We start from the raw sequence: 19,945 nt of genomic DNA, 5'->3' as shown, positions 1-19,945 counted from the left end.
ACCTCCAAAGTATGGTTTAAGAAACAGTAGCCAGCCATAATCACTTTGCATTTATTCAGACATGTTCCTCTTTAAAAGTAATGGAAATCACAGAGTTAAAAGATCTAAAAAGAGTTCACTTTTTAAGCATGTTCCGGGCATTTCTTTAAGATTATTGCACTGCATTTTGTCCGACTTCTTTTACTGTTTTCCCACCTTGTGTGCACAAGCAGTGCCCAGTACGTATTATATTATTGTCCTTCTTAGTTAACCTTCCTAATGAATGCACTCTACCTGACTAGTTAACTATTGGCACTGCAGATGTTTATTACTTGTCCATGTTAACATCTCGCCTCAGGGCTTTAGAATCAAAGTTAATGCTCCTTGTTTGATTCTTAACTTGGGCCTCGTCTTTCTGACATTATTTGGGAAAACAGTTGGTTGTTTTAGTTAAAACTGGATGTTTACGAGCAATTATTCCCAATAATTAGATTGTTGTCACTTTTGTACATTGTGCAAAATGGACTATATTGCCAGAAAAAACACTGGTTGTATATATATCTATGAAATTACTGAATATAAACCATGCTACTTGTTTGCCGCAAGTTAAAGTATTTGACCACACAGCAGCAGCAGGGCTAAAAACATGCAGAACATTTAAACTGGGAACAGTGACCAAACAAAGCCAGCATTGTTAAGAAGCTTCCTACTGGATACAAAGCTTAACCAACCACCTGTGTCCACTGCGCAGCACTTTTTTTTTTTTTTTTTTTTGGTTAGCAGTGCAAGACAGATGCTTTTTGGAAAAGCTGTTGTTGTTGCTAAGCAACTACTGAAACCCCCATCTGAAGCATGACACTCTTTTGCTAAAAGAATTATTTTCAAGTAAAACAGTTTGTCCTTTCAATATAAAAAAAAAAGAAAAAAAAAAGACACTGCTGTGAAGACTGGTGCCTTCTGTACTAGCTTTTCATACTGTTAAGTTACATAGCAGTGGTTGCTAATTATTTCTGTGATTTACATTAGCTTATTGCCTTCAGAATTTCAGTGTGGTATTGTGTTGCCTCCACAAAGTAGTTACTCTGCTTTATCTTTTAACTTTCTCTGGTTCTGTTGAATGCAAATAGAGAGAGAGAGATACTGGCTTTGTAGAGAGATACTGACTTGAACAATTACATATTTTTATTTTTGCTTGCGAAGATACACTTTACAGTGTAAGAAACCGCTGCTTTTGAAAATATCAGCTAAACATTTTTAGAAATGCACTATCTACTTAATGTTTCTTACCTTCCTCTTTTATTTAGTAGTGGAATAAGATAATTTGCTGTGTCATAGCTCTCTCAGTATGCAAAAGCAAAGTGTGTGCCTTTTTTTATCAGTTGCAGTGTACTTTGGGGTATTGAAATTGTAAGCACACAGGTAAGCTTTGAAAAACCTAATTTGCCTAACTGAACTGATCCATAAAAGAGTTTGTAGTATCCTCATATTACTGAGAAACAAGATATGACTGATGACAAACAACAGTACAACTGATTTACTCCTTTTTCCTTAGCCATTACAAATATATTCAAGTTAAGGCATGATAGCAGTGTTTTTGCTTAACTTAGCCCACTTACTACAAATCATGTATACTTCACATTGCTGTTGATCACTCAAAGCATTCTTCTGACTTCTGAATAATGTTTTTATCCCAGTGGTCATTTCACAACCCTATAAAAAAATTGCAGACATCATTATCATGTATGGTTTTTTTTATATACTTGTGGTTGTATTATGGTTGCATTGTAATGCAGCTACATTGAAATAAAATAACATGCAAAAATAGAAGCACCTATAATCACAATGACAGTTTCCTTATTACCGGTTAGTTTTGCAGTCTCCATTATGTTCATTTTCATAACATATGGAAATAAATGATTGCAGGAAAATGGCTTGAAAAATGTACAGCACTATGCTGCTTTAATAAAGGGTAAGCTGTAATGTGAAGTGTAAGCAATTTGCAGTAAATAAACTAGAACATGCAAAATCACTGATATGGTCAAGGACATAAACCCACCTCATGCTCTAGGCACAGGAGCACTCATAGCACATTACTATATTGAAACAGGTTATATCGATGAACATTACAGTGAAATGGTAAGGCTGTCTTGTTACTATAGTTACAAAGCCATGGTTCTAAGAAAAACCCTAAGAAATGATCCTTTGCATACTTTGCTTTGATTGCAGTGTTGAATATTGTGCAAAATGTCACCAGAAACTACTTGAAGTACTTACTAGATGTCATACACAAGCTTTATAAAAACTGACGAGGTAAACATTAAAATCCTGTAGGCTCAGTCATTACTACACATTGATTGTGGAATGTCGAGAAAGATAGATAATTTACAAAGATAAAGTCAAAGAGAGAGCAAGAGAGAGGGAGAAAAAAAACCCAGGAAGCAGCATCTTAGATTGTTTGATCATCAAATATTCTTTCATTCCGCTAAAAGAAGCTGTCGCCGGGTTGCAGTGCTATCTGAAGTGTTCTTCCTATTGACCATTTGACTTAAATGGAACGGGGACACAAAATAGTGCAAAAGAGCAAAACCCACAGTTGAATATTATCCTTCTGTATAGACACAGGAGACCTGGCTTGTGTGGTGGTCCACCACAGTGAAGAAATCTCCTCCATGTAATTCTTGATTTGGACCCACATTGTGTGTTTGGTTGTGGACATTAAATCCTGTAGATGCACCCATGCACACGCACACACACACACACACACACACACACACACACACACACACACACACACACACACACACACAAAGACACAAACACAGAAGTATACAGATGCATGTATGAACAGCAAGAGTTGTGAAATTCAATGGCAATAAGGGAGCTCATCCTAAACCTATTTTGTTGACTGTATTTTCATTACCTGTGATGCAGGAAATAGCTGTTTGTGAGGTGGCCACCCCATTGGGATTATTGACTGCTGGAGCGAGGCTGTCACCAAAGGCATCAACTTGCATCATGTGACTCGAACTGGTCTGTGCTGTGATCCCACCATATTGTGGAGGAGAATACAGCATCTTCATCTGCCCTGAGAGCTCCACTACACGGTAAAAAAAAAAAAAAAAAAAAACTCACTCTTTAATCCCTATTGTTTATGGCTGTTTCAATTAAAGCATAAGTAAAGTGGATTTACTCCTTAAATTATACATCCCAGGATAAAAGCAGTATCAGACCTCATAAATGAAACAAATGGTGCATTTCGGATCCTTTTCAGACCCTGTCTTTATCTCAGCAGTTAAAACTGAGCTGTGTGTTTCTGAAAACCGCGTCAACATCACTGTGGCTGTCAAGTCTAGGGGGAAAAAGAGGTGATATCTATTTAAAGGAACATAGAGTGGAGCTGTGTAATTCTGTCAAACTAGAAAATCAACAGCCACCTGCTACACATCATAAAGATATACTGCACGATTAATGTGCATGTGAGAAAATCTGTTCAAACAGATTGTCAAACCGCCCACGCATTTGCTAATAGGCTCAGATGTGAAACTTGCGCTATAAACCATTTTCAGATGAAACCTCCACCACCCGCCCTTTCAGCACAACTGTATTTACATGTACGGAGCGAGTATTTTGACAAAACCTCAAAAATATACACTGGCAATAAAGATCTGAGTACCTGCATTGTGATCTGCTAGATCAGGCGGCTGGCTGGGCTGCTTCAAATCTCGGTTGTTCCGCAGGGATGTCCCATTGGGAGGATGCGGGAGGCAGGTGGAAGAGCAAGGCCTGCACTGGTCCCCAGGGAAGAGCTGGTGAGGGGAAGGATCAACAAACCTGAAATATTTCAGACTCAATTAAATACTCTGCTCATGGAATTAAGAAAAAGAACAATAGATATTATTATAAAAAAATCAATTATTTCTTCTCTCTATTCTATAGAATATACGCAAACATCCTAGTACAAAAATAACTTCTAAACCTGTAGCCTCGCACTTAAAAATGTTGAGAATTTTGTTTTGGTGTTTCATGATCCAGTTTTATGGTATTTTTGAGGCTGGATTACATTAATCTATGAGGTATACCTATTATTTTGAATATTCAAGATTTCTAAATATTTATCCAGCATTTAAAATTATTACTCACTGAACTGAATCATGAATAGGGCCGGCATGCTGCAGCTTTAAAGACTTTTGTGGGGCTGCCATACTGAAGTAAAACATTCTACAGGTGTTACTTTTATTGCATCCATCCTCTTTGAATATAACTCAATGTACAATATTTTCTTCTGAAAATAAATAATACCCAATATTACACAGCTTGTAAACTGTATTTAATGACATCAACCCATATAAAAACATCACCATCACAGGCGATCATACTCATTTTAAACCACTCACCATAGATGTCAAATCATAACTAGACGACTGATTCACTGTGCTTGAAAACTGATATAAGTAGCAAGAGGGACACTATTGTGGCACTTGATGATGTATTACAGTCTGTACTCTATACACCTTGGCCTATTAAACACAAGCTCATTCATAGCATTTTCCAACACATTAGTCCAAGTCTATGCCTGCTATTTATTCCTGCATGACTCTTTTATGCAGATAATGGCTCTAGACTGCTCCTCCAGTCTTAAATGTACTCAGCTTATATGACAAAGCACTCTGAACATATTACTTAATTGAACATATATGTTCTCTTAGTCTTCCTATAATATTTTAAATCACATCTTTATCACCTGTTACAAATGAAAAAAACAAACAAAACAAAAACACAAGGACACTACTTATGTAACTCATTGTTAGATACAGAGGATTAAACTAGTAAATTTACATATTGTTCAGTGGCCATGGCAGCTGACACCCCTGCTGTTAGGTTTGGCTAAGTAACACATTTGCATGTCTGCTTGCCAATAAGAAGAATATTAAAGGAGCCAAAGTTTGCCATCAATATACTGAAGGACTGAATGGGAGCCCAAAGGAATCCCTAGAAAAAGTGTACAGAAAATGGCAACAAGGATTTTACAATCGATTTAACATCTAAAAAAGTAATTACAGCGTCTCTCTTCTCCCACCGGACCTTAAATGGTATTTTTTAGATTTTATGATTCACTTATTGAATTCCTTAGCCACTCTTGTTGGTGGCTATAGCATCCATTAATGCCAGCGGTCAAGACCAATGAGGCAAGGCGAGGTCTGCTTTCACAGCCCAATTGTCTACCCAGAATCCTGCAGTGAATACTTTGGCCTACCACTGATATGAGAACAATCAGAGCCAGTGAGGAACCGCTGAGCATCTGGCTGCCCAGAATGACAGAAATCCTTTATCACATGCTTAGAAGTGTATAGATGAAGGGATGTTTTCCTATGGGTTGACCAGGGAAATGTGTTGCTGGCCATCCCCAACCTCTAATGCCTCTTCCCAGCCGAAGCACCCACCCACACACACTCACACCAAAAAACACAAAAAACCCCAACCCTTTAGACTGTTGTTTTTATCAGGGTACAAAATAGAGCTTTCTTTTAAACTGATTATTCTAATTATGAGCTTATAGCTTTGAAACCATGGCAACCAATGTTTAAGTTGATTGTTTCAGTTCATCAAAGAGAGGGGGAAAAAAAAGATTTGTGAAGCATTTAAATCAGTCACGGTTAAAGTTGCAACTGTGCCAAAATGAATACGAAATGAAAAGAAAATACTAGTTGGCTTGCTGAGTAAAGCTAACTGCTCCGACTGTTGACTCTCACATTGCTGCACAGGTTCGGTTCCAAAAAGCAATAACATGAAAACCTTTTTAAAACTAATGACTCTAATGACTGAGTATATGAACCCTAACACAGTATGGTTTTACATTACCATTAACAGGGTTAGAATTAATGGTTTAAAAAACTGTAGTTGGAATTCTGTCACATAACGTACAGCATGCATGCATAATTTGAATAAGCTAAAGAATATAAATCCCTCAGACTTAATAACATGAAAATCCTCAGTACCTGTAATTATCTTGTAAGGAGCACAACAGAGCCAGATGAGAATTGCTGGAGGAGTCTTGTCCCTGTGGAGCAGCTGAGGAACAGTGATGACAGACACTTCAGGGTTGTCCACCACAGCCTAAATCTAATGGATAGACCTATTATGTGCACATGGTTGCAGGGTACTGGATGGATACTGTGTTTTTATTTATCTAGTTTATATATATATATAATAAAACATATTCATGCAAAGAGCCAGAGCTCAGACATACCGGAGTATGACTCATAGGATGCGCCAGGGGATGGGTTCAAGTTGTTGTCTATCCTTGCCAGAGGAGAAAGGCTTGGTTGTAGAGGGTGAATGGTTAAACAGTCCGTCAGCGTGTCCTGGGTCACATCAGCTGTAGATTTCATCTAGAGAGATGGCACATAGAACAGTTATGAGATTCTGGCAGAATTTTCTTATAATCATTGTATATGATACCAACATTAGTAATATTGCAGTAATAAAATATATTATTTAAAATATTAAAAATATAATTGTAAATATTGTTAATTGTTATTAATAATAATAAATATAAATAATAGTCATGGTTCACTATTGAGATCAGAACATGGACATAAAAGTCTCTTCTATGTCTTTATCTCTTTAGGTATAAGCAAAAGTTTAATTCTTTTAAAATTAAACAAAATTATAATAAAATTAAATCTAAATAGATCTGGAAACTAACATAATCTGGCAGGAAAACGCTCCTGCTTTTGTCTCTGTCTATCACATTAAGACAGCAATTAACAAAAAATACAACAGCTATAGCATGCTTACAGGGGGTTGCTGCACAGTATATACTGTAACCTAGGATCCTGGGGTGGTCCCAGTAAGAAACAAATATAACATGCACTCCATTTTGAGAATCATTAGTGAAATCACAGTTACAACAAACATGTGTTATTTGAGTTTTTGATGAAAGAAGTTGTGCATGTGGGAAAATGTCACTTTTTTTAGTAACTGCCCACCTTCTTTGTCTGTATCTATGGTGACATAACCCTCAGTAAGAGCTAAAGAGCATGAATCTCACACACACATGCAAACATGCGAACTGCAACACAACAGCGCCTTAATGTGAAAATCTGTAATGGAGTCACTCTAGGTGGAAAATAAAGGCGGTTAAAACAGGACAAAGATTCACAAACAAGATAATTATGTGTAGGTTATTTCTGCGTGACCTAGTTGTGTGAGTTAACAGAAGTTTGAAAGTACAATATAAACTGACATGCCAGCTTGGTGAGTATTTTCATCTGACTGCATGCACACCTAGATGTAACTTAATTAAAATAAATAGCATTTTACTCTATACTTAAGTTGCAGAGGTTAGCAGGGAATGGGGACCACATTATAGAGAATATATGCTCAGTACCATAAGCTAATTAGGACATATGAAAGCACAATGAAATGAAAATCCTATATTTCAACATATTTATTATAAATCTAATAAGCAATGTGACGTCCAGCGTAAGCAGTGGTCCACAAATTCAACATTTTACATATTCACTGAGTTGTCCACTTGGTGTGAGGTTTCTAAGTAAAATCGCAAATAGGAAAAATTGTTGACTGTGTTACAGCATGCAGCACAGTGCCCTACCTTCTTCCGTAACTGTCGCTCTTTAGTAGAGTGGGATTTCACGTGTTTCCTCAAGGAGCTGGGGTCAGTGTAACGCTTTGCACAGCCAGGCACCTGGCACGCGTACGGCTTCTGTGCAACCACACATATATGAAAACTTGAGTGAGTGCATGCAGAGGCAAAGACACACACATACACAAGCCTTGACATATCATCCATAAGTATGTATGTGTGTCTGCGTTGACCTGTCACTCACTGTGTCTAGGTGTGTACGCTGGTGTTTAGCTCTGTCACTTGAGTTGCTGAAGGCCTTGTGGCATCCTGGGTGCTGACACAGATAGGGTTTCTCCCCCGTATGGCTACGCAGGTGGATCTTCAGGTTTTCTAGCCGAGAGAAAGCCTTCTTGCAGCCCTCAAACTGTAACCACATATAGACACAGTCACAGCAGTCTATTGCCGTCAGACTGCATGCATTTAAAACAAAACCTTTATGTTTTTGGCTGTTAGCTAATCAGTGCAACGTTCAATATGAGCACTACAAGCATCTCTAACTTGATGTTGCGCACATACTTGGAGCTGTGAGCTTATTAGCTGGAATCACCGCAGACAAAAGGCTGCTGACCTCAGTGTGTGGGAGGGAGTTTAAGAGGAAATATGGAAAACCTTTGAATAGAATAATGAGTCTCAACTAACACTCAAGTGTGCCCTAAATGCTCACTGCTACTGTAGTTTTATGGTTGACAGATGAGCAGCTATAAAACAGTGAAGACCTGAGAAGGACAAATGTTTAGAAGAGACATGTGCATCTTTGCTTTATGGCAAGTTTATATTTCTTGTCTCTTTCGTTTTGTATGCACCCTTGCTACAAAATAAGGAACTGTGTCGCTGCAGTTCTTGGATTTTTAACTGGTTTATATCGATAGAATAATGACGCTCTGTGCTTTCAAACAATGTATACTCTGTCAAAACTGAGTTTGGATTCCATTGCAGGCTATCTCAAAAGACAACATCCCCCCATTGCCTGTTTTCTGGCACACTCTGATTTATTTTTTTACTATTGCACAACTTCAAATATAAATTTAAATTTAAATTTTTATACTAAATGTCACATTTTAAGTAATACATCTCTGATGGTGAGTGAGTCTCACCAGCAGGGGTCAGTGTTTATACACACATCAATATACTTTCATTTTGTGTTTTCAGTCCTTACTCTTGCATCACCTTGACAGCAGTTGATAGCTATCAGTTGCAAAAAAGTAATAGTTACTTTTCGTGGCTTTTTAAAAATATATTTACAGCAAAACTCAGACGGAGGAGTGACTACATTCAATATGGTGTGTCTATATTTATATACAGAACAGCATCACACAGAAGTCCTGGCACTTGCACAATGTGTTGGGCTTCAGGGAAATACTGATATGACAGTAATCGAAACAAACAAAACAGACCCTTTTTGTCATGTCATGCACCCGCAGTGACTTCACTGCAAAAATATGTGAGTCATCAAAGCTTTGCTTTTCTAAGTCCAGGATTTCACTCTCCCTCTTCCTGCTCACAGGGGGGTTTGGAATGTCCTTACTAAACCTTACGGTGAAAACACACAGACCATGTCCCATTTTGTTATTTTTCCTCCAAGACTGGATTCTTCACATACTGATACCTCTAGGTCACCACTGCCAAAACCACAAAACCAAAAAAAAAAAAAAAAAAAAACTGTTTTTTTTCTTCCCATTAATAGTTCACTAATAACATTCCTCTGCATTCAACACAGAAATGCTTGACATTCTCAGTCATCACGACACAGCTATTTCGTGTCAACATCTATTCTCAAGCCCACCCTGTTTCTGAAACTGACCTAAAAAAAATGAAGGTTTTTCACATCATTTTTAACTAAACCTTATCGGCAGCAAAGCCACTGTTACAGGTCAATGTTATGGCAACCTTTTTTTGAATGTGGGTGGTGGTTTTATTCTGAAAGATTTATAAATGCATAAGGATCTAGGTTGACCGGCACTACACATGAAGAATAAATGGACTAAATTGGAAACTGAACAAAACTGTAGAGTAGCACAAAGTAAGAAATACTTCTCTTAACCTCTTAACCTTTTCCCAAGCATGAAAGCAAATCATCACTTCAGAAGTCTTTCCAGTTCTGTTCTATTACACTAAATGCTCTTTCATAAGGGCGATGCATTAGAAAAGTAGACCGATCGTAAATACAGTTTAAACAGAAGAATTAACAACAAACCCCTCAGCTAGAGTACCACAAGAAAAACAACATGGACCGAGATAAATAGTCTCTCAGAACCAAAGTGGACAGACAAACCAGCATAAAGCTAAAATACTGCCAAGACTCCAGGGCTAGCCAGGAGTAGGTAACTGTGTAACTCTTTCTCTCTGTCTCATGAAGCTCTCATAAAGCACGCTGGGCTTTTTAGTTTGTCGCAAGGGACGTTTGGGCTGAAAAGAAAGCAGCATGGCTCCTCGGTGTAGATCAGTGTTACAGCCAGCTTCTGACAGGTCCTGGCAGGTACTCATGCCCTGGCTGAACAATGACAGCTGGAGTCTGTGCCAGCAGCGTCTGTCCAGTGCCCAGTCTTGCTCTGAGGTCAATTCACTCTGGACTCAGTTCTTTTCTGTTTCACCAGTGATATTTCTACCCTCTTTGCTCTTTTTGTTTCACCTGTTTCCTTATACTGTGTATTTTTAGCTTTTTTGTCCCTGTTCCTATTGATTTGTAAATTCCTGGGGTAGATGAGATATAATAGTTTTGCAAGATCCCAGGACTACTACTAAAATGTGGGATGAAATGCTTCATTGTTACCAAAAAACCAAAAAAAGTTATATGAACCTGTAAATATTTTTAAACAATAATGAAACAATTTGTCAAGACCTTACAGCATGTGTGACTTTTCATGATACTGAATGGGGCTTGAATCCTGTATCATTTATCATCAATCATTTATCATCAGTCAATGAAAACTAACTTGAATGGAACACAATGATTTGTTTACTGCAGCAGAATAATGATAGGGCCTGTGATGAGAAAATGAATTCTGGGTACTGAAACATCATTTCCTGGTGCAAAAACCAAGTTAGCTCCCGCCAAACAATTGTAAGGATGGCGCTTAAAACGTTGTCAAACCTGAAACCTCATTCGGCCTGCCTTCAGCAGAATTGGCAAGGATTGAATTACAAGATGCTCTTGTAGGGAACGTTTGTGGATTAGGAAGCAACTTCGGTTTCATTTTCACTCCGTGCAAACACTGATTGATCACAACATAATCTGTGCATACTGAAAATGCAGATGATGTAAATTTTGGTTATAGTGCTAATTATTTTTTTCCTTATATACTTTGAATTCTGTAAAAAAAAAAAACCAAAAATAAAACACAATTTACTTGGTTACTGCAACTTAAATTAATTGAGGGAAAATCTCTGGCATTTTCAGTGTCGGTGCGGTGTGCAAACATGGCAGCCACAATGTACGAGCTAATTACTCCAGAGAACAAGCCATATTTCCACCACCTGAGGAGACAGTCATGCAATTACCAGAATGGTAATAGCACAGAATGATATTATAAATCGTCCAAAAACCATAATTAACATGCTGGCTCACAGTGACTGCTGAAATCTGTTTTGTGTGGGGTTTAAGCTCAGATGATGCTTTTAAAACCTCATATGTTTAAGTCACAGTGACAGAGGCAAATAGACTGGTGAGTCAAGGATATATTAACAAACCGTTCAATCAGCACTAAACAGATTGTGAAATGACAGGTACAAGTCTGGGCCTGCCCTATATGTTCACTGTGTAACAAGAGCTATCTCATTGTTCTGTTGCTGGCTCGCACCTCATTTATCATGCATCAGTTTATTCACCTGCCAATCATTTCTTAAGGAAAACTGGGCTCTACAGCTTAGATAGTCGTATACAATAAGGTGGGCTTAGGTGTCTCTAAATATTCACTTCACTTTAGCTAACCCTTCTGTGAAATTTAGAGTTTTCATAGCCTGCATTTCCTTCATATAAGCACAACTTTTCAACCTTCACACAGACAGAATCATGCTAAGGTTTATGAAAATGTTAAGAGAGAAAAAGCCTGCACGCTTGACATTGTTCTCAGCCTTGACCTGGAGAAAATCCACTCAATACCACAGTGTCTCATTAGAGTACAGGAATGAAGGGAGTCTAATGTGCTGGCATTTTTCTCCCTTTACTGAGAATACCCCTGTACTATAATTACTGTACCACAGACGCAAATGGCACTTTGTATCAATTCTGTTTTTGGCAATGGGTTGTGACCATGAATACTTTCTTCATTACAGAATGATTACACAGAACACAGACCCATCCACAGTTTCAGCCCCATAGCAACAGAGAAGGCTTCAACTAATAAGTGAGTATTTTGGTGCAAAAGGTCGACTGCAGGTATGCATGGTATTAATAATTGACTTGTTGAAAGCAGCGACATGAAACGTGTTTGGCAAGTGGTTTGTCAATTACTCATCTAAGTCTCAAGTGTTTTCCCATTGGGAATGAGGAAAAGACAAAAAAGTACAGTGTATGCAATCCCTGTATGTTATTCTTAGCCATGCTAGGGGCATGGTTCTTGGTATGGCAATGTCAGTCAGTCTGTCTGTCTGTTGTTTGGTTGGTGAGCCCACTGTTTTTGTCCAGGCTGAAATATTGCGACAGCTATTCAACAGATTTTCATGAAAATTCGGTGCAGACATTCTTGGTTCCAGACAATGTATCCTGATGACTTTGGTAATGCTCTCACTTTTTATCTAGCACTGCAAGGGAGTTGATATTTTTGGCTTTACTGAAATATCTCAATAACAATATGATGGATTGCCATGAAATTTGTTATAGACAGCCATGTTGCCCAGACAATGAATCCTTGGGACTTTGGTGATATCCTGATTTTTCCTCTACTACCAACAGAAGAGTCAGAGTTCTTACTTCCTGTGAGATATCTCAGACATTCATGGTCCCCTCAGGATGAACTGTAATTACTCTGGCCACTATTTGGTGAACGCTATTATTGTCCAATATCTTGGTCAGCCTCAGGTGTAATTTACATTTGGTGCTAAATAGCAAATGTCAGCAGGCTAACATGGTACATGATGAACATGGTAAACATTACACCTTCTAAATATCAGCGTGTTAGTGTTTTGAGCATGGTAACATTCTGACATAAGCATTTAGCTCAAAGTACGGCCTCACAGATTCATTATGGCTGCCTACATTCTAGGCTGAGATGGGAATTTCTACAATGTCAAATCTTTTTTTAACATGAAAAAATAACCAGACTAAAGAGTCACCATTAAGTTGCAACCCATCTGAAAGAACTAGATCATCCATCTTCGAGAAATAAAGCCAACAGTTCATTAATAATAAGGCCAATGGATAGATGCCAGCTCTTTGGCCACAGACGCAGACCTGTGGAGAGCCCGACTACGGGGCATCACCTTCCCAGAACAACAGCCAACTTCTTCAGACGATGGCCTGGCAAACCCCCTGCTGCTGACAGGCCCAGTAGCTACTAGAGAGCTATGGTGCCATGCCAGATCTAAAGTGCTAGGCCTCCTTTGTGCTGATTTAATAACTACATAATTGAGTTAACTCCCATGTCAGTTATCACAGAGCTCTGCTAATTACCCCATGGCTAAAGAGGAGAGAGAGGGGATAATTCTGATCTAAAACTTGGCCATAAACACAGAGCACATGAAGGCATTTAACTTTAAAAAGTTTTCTCTCTGCAGCCTTCAACTAGATAGTGTGGTTTTGAATAGAACACTGAGAAATGAACTCACTGAGCCCCTGATATTCTTCGTGTTCTTCCTGCTTTGACTGCATTCACTCACCCCTCTGACAAATGAGTAAAAAAAATATTTATCTGACTGAGAGGAAGCTGCGCAGTGTGTTGTTAGGAGGTTAGATAACACGTGGAATCTTTTTTGTAAGATGCAGAGAACTCGAGTATCAACTTCAGTTGCGTGAAAAGAGACACAGCTCTTATTTGCATGGTGTACCGTGCACTTGTTGGGTTTCTCTCCTGAATGGACCCTCATGTGGATAAGAAGCTTGTATCGGGCATTGAAGGGCTTGAAGTTGCGTGGGCAGCCCACCCAGTAGCACGTGAAATCCTCAGCCTTCCGCTGGTCCACATGTAGCTTCTCTATGTGCCTTACCAGCTCCTCCTTTTGGTCATAGACTGCACTGCATTCCAACCACCTGCAGCAGTGGGCCCCATAGTCCTCTAACTCGCCTTCTTCTTCCTCTAGCATCGGCACCTGGGGTAAAAAGCTCACCCCATGTCTTATAGGAACCATGGGAGCTTGCGCGTGAGGGTCCTGAGAGGGGGGCTTTATTTTGCAGTGACGTCTGGAGAGGTGAATGTGCTGGTGCGAGTGGTAGGGTGGTGGAGGCCCTTGTGGAGTAGCAGCTTCGTAGACTGTTGTCAACACAGCTGGCTGCAGCTGTAAAGGCGGGAGCAGGTTGTTGGTGGTTTGGCTGCAGCTCTCTGAGGTCTTCTCCATCGCCCCTCCTTCCTCTGGGAGGCACTGCTGCTCCACCACCATGTTAGCCATCTGGTTCTCCAGACCCCCTCCCTCTTCGAGCATCTGCATACGGCTGTACTCTGTCTGTGGGGCCATGGCCTTCAAAGAACTTGGCACACTGTAGGGGTGGACATGAGGGATACAGCAGCCTCTCACACCCAGGAAGTGACCATAACCCTCAGACTGGACAGGTGAGAGTGTGGGGTGGGAGGCCGGAGAGCTGAGGGAACCGTTGATGTAGGCCACAAGTGAGGTAGGCGAGGTGCGTATGATGGAGTTGAAGTCAGTACCCATGACGTCTGACAGAGGCGACATGGAGAGAGCTCTCTTCTTAGCGCGAGACGGTCTGGGGCTGCCAGCATCACACGCAAAGAGGTATGAAGGCAGGGAGGCAGAGGTGCTCGTGCCACCTGATACGGTCGTGCCGGACATGGCTGTGCCTGACGAAATGCTGAGCTGCTCGCCTCCCTCGCTGGCCTGGGTGGAGCACTGAGGTAGTCCCAGCGGAGGCAGCACACGGTAGCCATATGGCCAGTCATGTCTTCCACTAAACATTGACTGCGTTTCAAACAGACTGAGGGTGGTGGATGCCAGGGATTCTCTGGACAGTAAGGATCTGAAACACATTGTTATCCACTTTAGTAATACTCTTAAGATTTAGTGAGCTCATCAGCACATACTGCCATTGATATTGCCCACCTGGCGTCAGTGTGGGGAACCGTTACACTATGTGAATGTGATGGAGGATGAGGCGCTGTGGGCCCTGCAGTGTATGGCTGGCCTGTGACATCAGTTATGGGACTACTGGTCACTGTCAGGTTAGCAGCAGCTGGCTGACCTAATACTTCCATGGTGGGCCCTGACACAAGGCAACCTGCTGGATACAAGCCCAAAATTCAAAAAACAGAATATCCACATGAGAGATACCTTATTTAAATATGAAGGTTACAGTGACTTTTCTCCACATACAAAAAATCTCCACAGATCAATTCAGGGTTTACATAATATTATACAACTATCTGGAAAAGATATTAAACTCAAATTAAGATTAAAATGCATCACATTTAGTCTGCTTTAATAAAGGTTTATACAGTAGAGTGTGGAATTTCCCTCACCAGCCTGAGCAGGCTAGACACTTTCTGCTCTGTTAATCACTAATGAGCTTTTCACCTCATTCCACTTTTCCTCAGTAGAAAATTTAAGGACAAGCTTTATGCTTGGTTAATTATCAATAAATAAGAGAACATGAAAACTAGCAAAAAGACAGTCAGAGGTCTGTCCACAACATGACTCATTTTTATGGGATGTGTGTCCTGATTTCTCTGATAAAATGTAGACAGTGTGTGTGTTGAGCTGGGAGTTACATCCTGAATACTCAGCACTTGCATTTTGCTAACACACCCTGGGTTGATTAGATATTTTCAACATTTGATGACTTTTGTTTTTACCTTTGAAGCTGTTGTTAGAGGAGCAGAGTCCTGTCTGAATGGTAGTTGTCACTGTGGTCGGAGGGCGATGAGCAGGTACTTGCTGTTGCGGGGATGTTGTCGGCATGTTCAGATGCTTCCCGTTGGTCAACACCTGCCTGCGGAGGCTCAAGGGTAGGCAGAACAACGTGGCCTCCGCTCTGTTTCCCAGAAGCTATGGAGTGAACGGCTCCTTTTTTCACCCTCTCCATTCCAGAGGAGGGACTGAGATTGGCCCGTGGCGGGGGAGACATGGGAATCCTGATCATGCTCAGTGATGGGGACACATTGCATGGAGACACCAGGAGCTGACAACCTTTTCCACTCATGGCGGAAACAGATTCCTCAGAACTTCTCATGAGGAGTTTGATTCAAGTAGTTGCAGTTCATAAAATTTGCTTTACACAGGAACTGGTAGCACACAGCTCATACCTGATTCAGACACAACAAAGTATACAGTCCACAAATAGGGTGGCTGAATTAATATGTGGAATTAAAACAGCAAAAGTAATATTAAACCAACCACTCAACCACAAACAACTCAACTATGCATTGTACTTTAATAAGGTTATTTCAAGCCAACATAAATACTATTACCACAAGAAAATATATTTTGCTAATATATCTGATGAGTTACCATGTTCTGTAATACACAACATTGTAAACATAAGCATATGTTGGGGCTATAAAATATGTTTTCACTATTGTTCATAGAAGCAGGTATTAAATCTATATTTGGGATTTAATTCAAAAGTTCCTACACGAGTTCTATTAAAAAGTGAAAAAAAAAAAAAAAAATGTATGACCGTTGCAGTCAAGTTTTTCATCACGCTGCTGTTGTCGACGGCACGTTCACTCACCTCTTGTTGTTGTCGCAAACACTTTTCCCAAGGTGACATGTCAGAATGAATGGCTGCTTTAGTCCGCTGTGAGCTGTGAGTGTAATTTGGATAACACCGGCAGATCAGCTGTCGTGTTTTTCTCTCTGAGTTTGTGATGGGTGTTCACTGAGAAGAGAAGTCAAGCCTCAGAGTAATCAGTTCAGTTTGGAACAGCGGCCCCCCCCCACACACACACACTGTTTCCAGGAACTTCTTTTCTTTCCCTGATTACCCTTTTGCCCTTGACGCAGCTTCATGTGGACGACGTCATCTCAAACTGAGTGGACCTTAAGAGCTAGTAAAGTTTTTTTTGTGAGAAATTTGTAGGTTAGGTTAGTCATACTGTCGCGCGTGTTAGAGGCAGTCTTCAGGTAAGCGCGTGCTCCATAATATCACTAACAATCAGATAGATGAATATTACCTTAAACAAGTTGTCAATTTAGATTTCTTGGAAATTAAATATTTAAAACGCGGCTGTCTTTATTATATTTTACGCCCCTTCTACTTGAAATAACATTTCTCCTAAAAAGTTCTAATTAAAGCTATAATTAATTAATTAGACAAGTCACATTTTCAAGTTGCCCTCGGGCTATAATTACAGCATTGAAAAACAGCAGTTCTGTGCTGCTAGGTGACAGAGTTTTGAGCATAAAACAACTGATATTCAACACGTTGCATAGTGATACACTTCACAGTATAGCTACAGTAATTGGAGTGAGTGAACCATCTGTCAAACAGTGGCCTAGCTTGATCTAACATGACTACATGTTAAGTATTCATTATACTGATTACATGTTTTTCATCTCTGTAGAACAGATTTGATATTAAAAATTCTGCTCTGAAAGAGGAGAAAAATTCCATTAAAAAATTATCTTCAGTGCAGTTTTTGAAGCTTGTGTCATACTAGTCCAAATCCAAAATTGCAGACATTCTTTAATTCCTCTTTTGTGTTTTTGACAGCCCCCCCCCCCCCAAAAAAAAAAAACAAGTTGGTTTGATCAAGTTTTTTATTAGCATTCCAACCAAGTCATAATTTGAACTTTGCATATGACTTTGTGTTGCATGAATCTGCTACCTGCTCCTTTCCCCACTAACGCTTCCCTCCTCCTCCTCCTCTAACTCTCCACCTCAGCCTCAGACCCCATTGTTAGACACTTTTCTCCTGGCTGCTGGAGTGTTTGCTCTGTGGATCCTGCTCCAGGTTGGCATGGAAACCAGCATGTTTATAGGAGGAGGGAAGGTAGCTGTTCCTTGGGAACATACAAGGAGGAGGTGCTCTGTAATAATGATAAACTTATAGTTTGACAGACAGCATACTAATGAGATTCTGCAGCCAGCCTTCTCAATCTGTTATCTAAAATATGCATCAATTACAGTATTCTGCCTCATTTTTCAGTGTTATCAGTCATATTATTTGGTATATTAAAGCTTTGTTTTTGTAATAGCAAAACTGATTAAAATATTGAATATTAAGTAGTAGTGACCTCTGGTGGCTCTAGAGGGGTAACATTGAATTACCACACTCCCAGTCTGTGAAAGTAAGTTTATGGGCCTGCATTCAGGTATTATTTTCAGTCTTTTAAGTTCGTCACAATGTTAAGTTTTCACTCTCATATTCCTAATCTGATATTTTTGAAAAAAAAAAAAAATTGTCCTTTACAGCAATGCACTCCAGAACAGAGGACTTTTCTACACCCATCTGTTTTTGTGTGTGAAACGTACCCTCTTTTGCCAGCAGGGGATACTATTAGTACACCAATGGGGGGGGTTGCAGGCCAGCTAATATTTGCAGGTGCAGAAAAAGAATAAGAAAAACAGGGTTGTAAAGATGTAAGAAAGGACAAAGAACAATAATCAGGAGAGTGATTAAAAAATTTTTTAAAAACTCAACATCTTCCAGGGATCTTGTTTGCTTCAAGCAGCGATCCACCAGCCTCACTGTGATTTGGCCTCTCGTTCCCTCGACTAAGTGAGTCATGGTGTGTTTCCAAATGTCAGAGTGTAACAGGATGGTAAAAGCGTCTGAGCTAGAGGCAGAACAACAGCACAGATGCAGCCACTTGCTCCTCTCCCTCTCAATGGCAAACGCTGACGCTTGCAGCTGTGCATTGCAGCTGTGCATTCATGTATATGCTCATACCAGCTAACACTTAACACTTTGCGGACCTCTTAGTCTGAAACTGAAACAACACGTCACTTCGCTTTTTCCTCTGGCTCCTCTAAAGTGACGTGAAATAAGTTTTAAGAAGAGGATTTTAAAGTAAGTATAATAGATACTGCAGAATGGAAAAGAGGATCAGATGAGATGTAAGTGTTGACCATTTGTGTGAAGAGCTCCATTTGTAGCAGAATTAATGCACTAATAGACTCTCCACCACTTACAGAATCCACCCCCCTCTTGATGACAGCATCAGCACTCCTGGAAGTAGAAAAGCATTCATTCTGGTGTCAGGATGAGAAATCATGGGTGATTTCTCTTTAAGCTATATTACAATAGTCACTTAAAGTAATGCACACCCCAGTGAACCTGCGATTAATTAATCTACTTTTGATTCGCTAATGACAGTTCAAGTCAAATACAAGGTTAGTGAAAGCTGAGTCAATCCTTTTAACTGTGGCCATAGAGACGACTGTGGTTGAGTGTAGGAGATATCAATTTATTGGTATCATCCCTCATTATAATGGTTTCTATTAGCCCGCAGCACCTCACATACTTACACCCAGCATATTAATAGATAAATACAGTGTTATACACGCTCATATCTGAGATTGCATTAAAAGTTTCTCATAAACATTAAAATTACTTCTTGTTTTGCAGCCAGCAACAGTGTTAAATTGATGTTTTGTACATGTCTAAACTAAAAGGGCTATAAATAGTGTGCTCTTAGAGATGCAGCACTATCCACTGTACATGAAGTACGGTAGTGAGAAGAGACCCATCCATCCATCCATCTCCTCCTCTGCTCCTCTAATGTCAGTACCAAAACCCAGATGAAGATGAGTGTGAGAGAAATGGGCTTCTGAGCGTCTTCCATCTCCATCCATCAATCTTAGTCGACTTCTCTAATAACCTTTACAGAGAAGTGGTGTCTGATGGGGGGAAAAAAAAAGGACAGTAGGGAACACAGGCGCCCATGTCTTCTCCATCAGGCTCTACCACCACCCCCCCCTTTCCCGGCTGTGATTTCCAGCAGGATGACTCTAATAAAAGTTTGCTGACACAACAGCCCCCGTGTTTTAGAGCTGCTGCCATCGGGCCACAGGCTCGTTTTTTAATTTGAGCACACGTTTGGTGGTGGTGGTGGGGGTGGTAGTGCTGGTTGGTGGTGGGGGGTGAAGCCTAAGGGCGTGGGTGCTGTAAGCTCCCTCTTTCCTTTTTGGATGTTATTAACATTGCGGCTGTGGAAACACATCTAGGAGGATGGATGATGAGGCCTGAGCGCTGGAGCACAATCACAGGA

At 40.0% G+C, this 19,945-nt stretch overlaps 1 protein-coding gene and 1 long non-coding RNA gene across 2 annotated transcripts in view; one reads left to right on the top strand and one right to left on the bottom strand.

Moving 5' to 3' along the window:
- Nucleotides 1–19,945, top strand: part of LOC108888968 (uncharacterized) — a 69,105-nt gene that overhangs the window by 2,741 nt on the left and 46,419 nt on the right. The window contains exons 2-3 of the long non-coding RNA XR_001961906.2: nt 2,911–3,083; nt 11,900–11,970. This is a non-coding gene — a long non-coding RNA (uncharacterized LOC108888968). The remainder of the gene's footprint in view (nt 1–2,910; nt 3,084–11,899; nt 11,971–19,945) is intronic.
- Nucleotides 36–16,619, bottom strand: glis3 (GLIS family zinc finger 3). Its single transcript, XM_018685220.2, is given in 12 exon segments — nt 36–2,701; nt 2,900–3,076; nt 3,653–3,810; nt 5,976–6,048; nt 6,227–6,368; nt 7,595–7,705; nt 7,830–7,991; nt 13,610–14,753; nt 14,837–15,011; nt 15,586–15,736; nt 15,738–16,035; nt 16,464–16,619. Coding segments are annotated over 11 exon segments (2,640 nt in total). The 5' UTR covers nt 15,963–16,035; nt 16,464–16,619; the 3' UTR covers nt 36–2,579.

Source organism: Lates calcarifer, linkage group LG9, assembly GCF_001640805.2.
Source record: "Lates calcarifer isolate ASB-BC8 linkage group LG9, TLL_Latcal_v3, whole genome shotgun sequence".
NCBI classification, from domain to species: Eukaryota; Metazoa; Chordata; class Actinopteri; family Centropomidae; genus Lates; species Lates calcarifer.
The sequence above is the reverse complement of the archived record's forward strand: the minus strand, read 5'-3'. Positions and strand labels throughout refer to the sequence as shown.